The 8,797-nt window shown below is 47.8% G+C and overlaps 1 protein-coding gene across 1 annotated transcript; it reads right to left on the bottom strand.

Annotated features, from left to right (window-relative positions):
* Positions 1-6,682: 6,682 nt before the first annotated feature.
* Positions 6,683-8,268, bottom strand: LOC119352506 (tryptamine benzoyltransferase 1-like). Its single transcript, XM_037619117.1, has 2 exons — positions 7,897-8,268; positions 6,683-7,823 (listed from the first exon to the last, which is right to left on the bottom strand). Exons 1-2 carry the CDS (start codon positions 8,266-8,268, stop codon positions 6,876-6,878), a joined length of 1,320 nt encoding a protein of 439 aa, XP_037475014.1. The 3' UTR covers positions 6,683-6,875.
* Between the last annotated feature and the right edge of the window lie 529 nt (positions 8,269-8,797).

Genomic DNA, 8,797 nt, shown 5'->3' with positions numbered 1-8,797 from the left:
CCACCATCCATCTCTCCGGCGCCTCCTCAACGCGATCATCTAGGACCAGAGGCGTAGCCTCCTCCTCAGAGATATCGAGTTTTCCCAGCTGTTCCTCCAAGCGCGCTCTCGCTGATCTGGGCGACAAGGCGCCCCTCGCCGCCGCGCCGCTGCTGCCGGACGGTGTCGCCATCTCCGGCCGGCGGAAGTCCCGGTGCGCCCCGCCGATCTGGTCCGCGGGCGCCGTCAGGTCCGCCAAACCCTAGTCGCCAGAGCTTTTTAGGGTTTCCGGAAAAAGGTATCCAACGTATAGTAGTATATGCAGAGTGTATGTGAACCCATTGGCCATTGCAAATATCCTTTGAGAAAAGATGTCTACGTCTCTTTCTCGCTTACCAAATCGATTAGAAAACAAAATCTGGCGGTTCCCGGTTGGAGAGGGCGTCTTTCCTGGGCAGCAGCTGGTCTAATCGGGAGGTACCTTTGCTTTCCCTCGGTTCTATTTTTTTTCTGGGGTGCTTTCCCTTGTTCTTTTGCTCATAAGTCCCGACGGAACCATACATATGATTTTTTTTCTATAAATATTCTGCAATGTAGTGCTCATGCTCTATAAATATTCTGCAATGTAGTGCTCATATGCAGCGCTGAGCATGTTTCGGCAATAGTAACACTGTTTGATTCACGGGACATGCATAACGTAACCCTCTATTCAGCGGCACACACATGAGTTGGACAGAGACCACATGCATACATGGCTATTTTGGTCCGAAATGCAGCTCCACACCACTCTTTGGTATTGGAGCTAGAAACAATGTGCACTACAAGGGGGAATTAATGGAGGGGTGCCAAATTTTGGAGGACGGGCTCCTTGGAGCCCATTTTTTGAAAAACTTTCAAAATGACATTTCCAGGTTCAAAAACTTCAAAAAAATCTGCGAAAACTTATACATATTCGTGACGGATATGTAAAATTTTGTTAACAAATAGTATGATCTGCAAGCTATGCAGGAAAAAAAATCCAGGCCCAACAGCAAAAAACAATTGGCCATTTTCTGGTACGTTTTGTTTTTTTGCTACGTCCCGTGTAGGGAAGTATATTGTTATGAAACTATTCTCAAATGTGTTATGCATGTATTTATGTATCTATAAATCTTTTCAAGTTCTATTACACTATGGAAATATGGTACTTTAAAAAGGGCTCCCTGGAGCCCGTCCTCTAATTTTCAGGAATGGAGGGAGCAATATCAAGATGATACCAAATACTTCGAGTGAGCACCAACACCACCACAATCCTTGACAACACGCGAATTATAAAAAAGATTCTCTGCAATCAATGCCTCCAGGAAGGGAACGGCGACCATGTGCCGCCCTTGCCGTATCCAATCACCCAAATTCAAATTTTGAGTTTTCACCCCAGAGAGACGTCTAAGGAATTTCCAAAGCAATGCCTTCAACAAAGGCGCGAAGCGTAGATGCCATCATTGATAGGCGTGACCATCAAAGGTCGGACAGGGTTTTAACCTTGTAGCTTGAGACCGGGGTACTCGGAGAGCACCATTAGACCGAAGTCACATTGTATTGCCGCCACCATTTGCTGAAGAAAATGATGTTGCATGGAGGGGTACACCCACATACCATGGTCACAGAAAATTGAAATACAAACCGTTCCATAGCATACATGTCTGGAGACAGCCGCTTGCATGCATAACCCTGGCAGGGACATCACTGCACGATCAAAGACGTGCTTGCGAACACAAGCTGCCACACATGTGGAGAGCTGAGCGTCATCACATGAGTTTCAGCATCTGGTGCACACGTGCCCCAATGCGATTGTGGTAGAGGCCGACAATGTCTAGATGTTACAAGCCAAAGCAGAACCATCCCCCTCCACCACATCACTATTTCACGCTGCTATCGTGGTTGCCTCATCACTGCAGTCACTGCTAACAACCGCAGATGACTAGAAGGGGTACGCAAGGACAACAACCGCCATTGGACGATCGCTCAAGGGGGACCCCTAGCTCGGGGAGCAGCTCCACAGCCGACAGATGAGGTGCCAACGTCAATCCCTGGTAGATTCGGCAACCACCATGGCTGCCCCATGCAAACCCATTATCTGTCGCTGTGACAGGAAGGAGATAGCCCTACCTCCGCTATCTATCGGACGGGCTTTTCATGGCGGCCTCCCCCAATTGCGGTGGGTAGGAAGCGAAGGGGTGAAGGATGGTGGAGGTGGTTAGGGTTTGTGGGCGCCCATTTCACCCTAGGGAGGACGACACAAGGACCTTGGACAAAGTAATGACCTAATGCATAATCATACTCAGTGTTCCAGCAAAGGTCGTGATATGCCGATTAGGTGTATGTGTATAATATTTGAAAGTATCTAAAATTTGAGAAGGTTCCGCAAAAGTGATGATGTACACTGCTTAGAAACCGGACCATCTCCAAGGAAGAATCGTTGGGTCAGGAAGGTGACATCTCAGGTTTAAGGCAAAGTGTCGTTTGCATTACCTTTTGACCTTGAAACATTTTCAACAATCAATATACACAATCACATGTTACAGGTCAAATTTGGCATTTTTTCGGGTTCATTTGCTATACTTAAACCATGAAGTGCATTTATAGGCATTTAATAAATATAATTCAAATTTGAACTGCATGAAAAAGTTGGCAAAATTGGGTTGAGAATTTTATGTGTGCTTTTGAGTCTATGTGCCGGCCTTGTCGAGGAAAAGGAAAATAATTCCAAACGTTGGGGTGCCAAGACTCGATCCCGAACATGGAGCTTATTGGTGTTCAAATTCTGAAAAATGCGAAGAAATCATAGAAGTATGAAACTGGGCATTGTGTTGTCATATGGCACCTAGAGGTTGTGGTAAAAATTTACAAGGTTCGCAAAATTGTGACATACACTGCTCAGAAACCAGAACATCTCCGTGGAAGAATCATTGTTCAGTAGGTAACAAGTCTGGTTTTCTAAGGAAGTGTCAGTTGCTTCATCGTTTTGCCATCGAACCTTTTCTACAATCAACATACACAATCACATATAACATGCCAAAATTTGGCATTTCGAGATTCAGTTTATGTATTTAATACATTAAGCACATTTGTTGACATTTAAGACAAGAAAATCCTCTCTAAGCCATTTTCTTGCTGGTATTTTCCCGGAGGTGGCGGCAGTGGAGGGGCGGGGGGTGGAGCCCCCCTGCTTGACCGAGTTGTTCCTGGGGTGTGACGTTTCTGATAGTGCATCGTCGCTTCCGGTCTAGCTCACCGGCAACCAATTAATCTGATGTGTTTGGCGTATCTTATATTTCCTCTCAATAGATAAGAGACACCAGTCTTTGGGTCACATGTTCCATATTGAAAATATTTCTATCCTCTTTCTAGAAGTATCAAATATTGGAAGGAAAAATTGCATACTGTATACTTTTCAACGGAGTGCATAGACCTTCACAACGTCCAAACTGACTTTTGCAGCAGTTCCTGTCATATTAAGTAACCACGCAGACCCGTAATTACAAGTAAACAAGTAGTGGTACAGTTTGCACGAGAAGTCAGCGGACAGATTTGAATTTGAGCCACTACCTTTTTCTTCAACTAAGTAATAATAAGAAAATTACAAATTTGAATATGAGCAGACCAGGACTTTCGTTTCCACTAAAAGATATTCAAAGTCCACAAAAGGTAATAAGAAAAATACAAAGGACACTATGCAATTCATTTTCTCGGTATCGTGAAGGAAAATTATCAACACGTAGCAAATTATCTCAGAAGAACAGAATCAAAGATGAACATCAATCCAGGTCTTGAGGCAATTCAGGTTCTTTTGTTTCATTCTATGCCCCACAATTTTGAAACCATTCTTGAGTAAAATTCTCCATCATCCAACACCTTGGGATTCATTATTGAAGATTCTCCCATTTCTTTGCATCATGTTCCAATAACCCATAATTATGATGTTCAGAGAAATTTGACTTTTCGAAAAATTAATACACCTTATATTTTGAAACAGGGGAAGTAGATAGGAAAAGGCAAAACATATCGAGCGGCCCGGATTATTACAAGGGAAACTAGGCCAAAAACCAAATTGAGAAAAAAGAAAAGCAAAACAAAACCAAAAAACAATGGCAATGCAGGCCTAGCGAGAACTCCACCACCAACATGACCACCACCCGAAAAAAGTGACGGGTTTTTCGAAGTCGCCTTCAATAAGGAAAAAAGCACCCGTGGGCATAGTCGTTGTCGGCATCCATCATCGTCGAAGACATAAGCTTTTGCCCAGAAACGCCCACGACCGCCTTGCAAGCATTGAAAAAGGTTCGGACACGGTAAACAACCCACATGGCAGCATCAAATCCAAACAACGGCTATCGAGTGGAGAGGAAACACTCTTCGACAATCCCTCAAAGGAGGAGAAATACGCCCTTGAGCGCCATCATCGCCGTCATCGACCCTCGTCGAAGACTAAGCTTTCGCCGGAGCCTTGAGCCTTTCCACCTATCAAGCCCAGTGTAGGGAGCCCAGCCGCTGACAACCAGTAAAGTAGAGCGTCGACTCCATCCGCAACTGCATCTGTGAACCAAAACCACGCATATAAGAGGAAATCGGCACCATCACCGCTTCACCCATGTAGCTCAGTCCAAGCCTCCGACACTCGGAAAAGTGTATACCAGATTAAAATAAGTAAAAATATTCGCCGAGTGCCGCCTGGCTGACACTAGGCAAACATGAATAGTACTAATGGATTATGCTTGAGTGTCACATAAAAAAACACTAGGCAAACGAGGTCGCACCGTCATCCCGTTGTCATCTGCGCAAGCAAGGACACATGTTGATGCGTTTGCCCAGTGCCCTATCTTTGCCAAGTGGTTTTTAGGCGACACTCGGCATGGGCACATGTTTTTGGTTCACTCGAGTGTTTTCCACCACACTCGTTTTAGGGCGCCATTCGCTGAGTGCCTGACAGAAAACAGTCTGACAAAGAACTAGAGACTCGGCAAATTTGTCGATTCTGATAGCGAATCTAGGTGCGTCACCGGAGTTGCGTCGATGCGCCAGTCGGAAGGAAGGTGATGGGTGAATGGGGGAGACACCCTTGTTTACATAAAACCACATTTTGATCACCAGAAGGCCTCTATCATGTAAACAACCCTTTGCTTGCATCACATACATGGTTGTCAGGATTTAAGCATGAATTATAAGGATTAGTTGCAGTTCAAATGCGCACAACTAACCATGCGATTTGGCACAACTAACTTTTTTATTTGGTCATATAGATGGATTGGAATCCTTACTGCGAGCATGGGACGGCAACGTGGCCCCGCGGTGGCATGATTTAAGATGAAGGGGCCGGCCCTTACGCGGCCGCGTGATTTATAAGCCAGATGTAAGCCGAGTACATATGGAGGGTGCTTGGCTTACCAGGGAGGCGAAACCTTTTTATCTTTAAAAAATAAAAAAGTGAAATATAAGCCGAGTACAAGGGGAACGTACTCGGCTTATATTAACGGCCGTCATGCTAGCCGTTAAGTGCGTCGATGACGGCCATGTGGCAAAACCCTTTGCCGAGCCCTGACTGTAAGCCAAGGGCCGTTTTGCATTTAAGCCGAGTGTTTGTCGTAAGTCAAGAACTTTTTTTTGTCTGACTCAGCTTATTTGGATGTAAACCGAGTCTCCTTTTTTGCAGTGAGTTTTTCATTCCTTTATCTGCTTATGTGGATGTAAGCCAAGCGCCCATGTTTTGATAATCGGCTTACTGACAGATACACAACAACAGATACACGGCAACACGTGATTTTTCTGTAGTGCGCGATGCTTCAGTCAAGCACTTTGAAGTCTCCCTTTCTGTAACATCAATTTGCCAGTAGCTACGCTATGTTTCTCAAAGTTCAAAGCAATAAAGGCACTCCGGAGTCCGCACGTACACTTATTATCAAGCTTTAACACCTGTCTAAATCAAAATCTATTATAATGGCTGCCTTAAAAGGCCAAGCAAAGCCTAATCTTGCAAGCAACTGCATCGAGAATAATCTCACAAGTAATGTTTTGACAGGAAGTATGTTGCAACTTGTGGATGGTCTACCCTCTAATTTCTCTTTCTTTTCCGTGGTGCCACTTACAATGCATAATAAGGCTAGAGGGTAAGGGCCTATTTATAGACTCCATTTTCATTTTTTTTATTTTCATCTGTTTTTGGAAATTTTCGTATGACTCATGAGCAATGTAACCAACCACTATCAAACATGCCCGTTTTTCGAGTGACCGAGTCTAAATATACTAGTCCCTAGCACACATGTGTGAGTCATGTGCCATGATTATATTTTATGTGTGAGATCAATTTTCAATCTTAATCATGTGGATCAACAGCTTGGAGAGTTGATCCTGCAAAAGAAACCTAGCTCTTCCACCCTGTGATGTCCAGGAAAAAATACGTACGTAAATATATAATTACAGTAGAGTCCCCCTATCAATTCCTCTATAGTATTCCATCACACTTCTTTTGGGCACCTCGAATATTACTTCCTCGAATGAAATTCCACATCACTCATTCCCCGTCACAAACATTAATAATACGAATAATTCCACATTAAGTTAAATAAATAATAATCATGTTGAATAAATGTTGGAAGCCACATAAATATCCAACAAAGTACACACATGAGATTTATTTGCAAGACACAAGACACTCGTGAATTCGCAGATTTATTTAGACATCACTATATTTGAATTTGACACAGGGAAATCAAAATACAGAAAAATCACGAAGATTGTCAATAGACCGGAACAAGCGGTACCTGTTTATCTCAGATCTTCGTCTTGAGATGATCGTGCCCATGCGAATCGATGAAAAAACGACCTTCATCTTCTATATATGATTAGAGGGAGCATTAATTTTACATCTTTGGTTTAGCTCTTTCATCCAAGGAGTAGAAGGTCGCCGTATCGTGATCCTCCGGGATGGCCATGATGAGGTCGACGCCACCACTGGCCGCGCACGACGGCAAGAAGATCATGAGGCCTTCGTTGGGCAGGTCCGGCGTGACGAACGCGGAGGGCGGCCCAGTGCCGAAGTCAATCTGATTGAACCTGAAACCCAGGCTGCTGTCCACCTCCAGGTCTGGACAGAACATTGTGCCGTTGGCCGCCGCCGTCGCCACGAGCTCCTCCCCGTTGGCGTCTACGCTGCCGAAGTCTACGAACGACTGGATGTACTCGGCGTCCACGCGGGCGACGGCGTCGCGGATGGCCTCGACCACGCCGCGATAGGTCCAGCCCAGGACGTCCCGGGCCTGAAGCCTCGGGAACGCCCAGAGCACCATGTTCCCAAAGAATTCCGGCGGCGCAGGTGGGTTGGCCCTGGCCCGGCAGTTCACGGCCACCCTGACCTGCGTGAACTCCTCGGGTTTCAGGCCGCGCGCCGCCGTGGTCTTCTTCCACGTGTGCGCGAGCAGGCATTGGAATGTGCTACACCGGATTCCCACGCGGGCCTTGAGCTCGGCGATTAATTCCGCCGTAAAGCGCACCGTTACGTTCTTGATCTTGGAGGACATGGGATCGCAGACGACAGGGTACGACCTGCCGCCTTGTCCCTTGAACTCGGTGGACCTGTGGTCGAACACCGGTGTCGGCACAGCCCGAGGAACGGCGGTCGCGCCGCGATCGAGGAAAGGGGACGGGGCGGTGAAGTTCCAGCCTTGGCGTACCGCGCTAGCCCACGTGGAGAGGAAGCTGCTAACGGAGTAGCCGTCGGCGGCCTGGTGGTGGCTGCTGAAGCCGATCGCGAGGCCGCCGCACTTGTACCGGTTGAGCTGTATCTGTAGAAGGGCCGCCCCGACGCTCTCCTATATTTTATGTCCCAAGAGGCAGTTAGCATCCAGAATGCGTAGAGCCATACATCTGTAGATGGTTAATTACCTCCGGCGGCGGCACTGCAGGGTACAGTCCATCGGTGTTGGTGACGAAACTGCCGTCGGTGAGCGCGCTCGCCAGATCAACGGGGACGGCGGCCTCTACGACAAGCACGCCCTCGTTGTTGACGTGGATGAAACGCCTGCTCCGGTGGTCGACGGCGAGGCGTCCGGCCAGGTGCGGGTACACCGCGACGGCCCTGCGCAGGCCCTCCTTGAGCGCCTCGTTGGACGGAGTCGGTGCGGGGTACACGAGGATGAGGGGGACAAAGATGTCCAAGGTGGCGCGGTCGAAGAGGGTCAGCGGGACCATCTCGCCGGCAAGAGGGTGAGGCGTGGAGTAGGCCGGCTTCAGCATGGTGCTGCTCGCCGCCTCCATTTCGACCTAGACACGCACGTACCAGCGTCGTGCCGGGCAACACATTTACAGCACGTATATATGAACCCATTGGACATTTCATCATCCTTTGAAAACTTATGTGCACGTCCCTTTCTCTTTTACCAAACCGACGAGAAAACCAGATTTAGCAGTTCCCGGTTGGAGAGGGCGTCTTTCTGGGCAGCAGCTGGTCCAACCGTGAGGCTCCCAAGTCCCCAGCAAAGCCATCCAACGGAGAAAGAGCCACCACCGGAACTCACCCACTACTCCAAGTCTCCAAAGTGGCCGCCGACGCAGACCGGAGCCGCCGCCACCAGCAACCGAGATGGGGGACAGGGAGGCGAAGCGGGCGGGCAGCGGCGGCCTATGACTACGAGGCCGACCCGCGCTGGGCGGACTATGGTCCAACGTCCTCGTGCCGCCGCACCCCACTTCCGGCGCAAGTTCTACCAGCGCTTCGTCGTAAGTACCACATATCTCTGCAGTTGGTGGCCATCTGTTCGTGCTGCACAAGAGCACGTACGTATGT

The sequence above is a fragment of the Triticum dicoccoides genome, chromosome 2A (assembly GCF_002162155.2).
Source record: "Triticum dicoccoides isolate Atlit2015 ecotype Zavitan chromosome 2A, WEW_v2.0, whole genome shotgun sequence".
NCBI lineage: Eukaryota > Viridiplantae > Streptophyta > Magnoliopsida > Poales > Poaceae > Triticum > Triticum dicoccoides.
Note: the sequence above shows the minus strand (reverse complement) of the source record. Positions and strands in the feature narration are given on the sequence as shown.

Bases quoted from the DNA above. Each gene is read 5' to 3' on its own strand.
- LOC119352506 (XM_037619117.1), bottom strand. From the start codon at position 8,268: ATGGAGGCGGCGAGCAGCACCATGCTGAAGCCGGCCTACTCCACGCCT. The intron at 7,824-7,896 runs GTAATTAACCAT...CATAAAATATAG, and splicing joins CTGCAGTGCCGCCGCCGGAG to GAGAGCGTCGGGGCGGCCCT.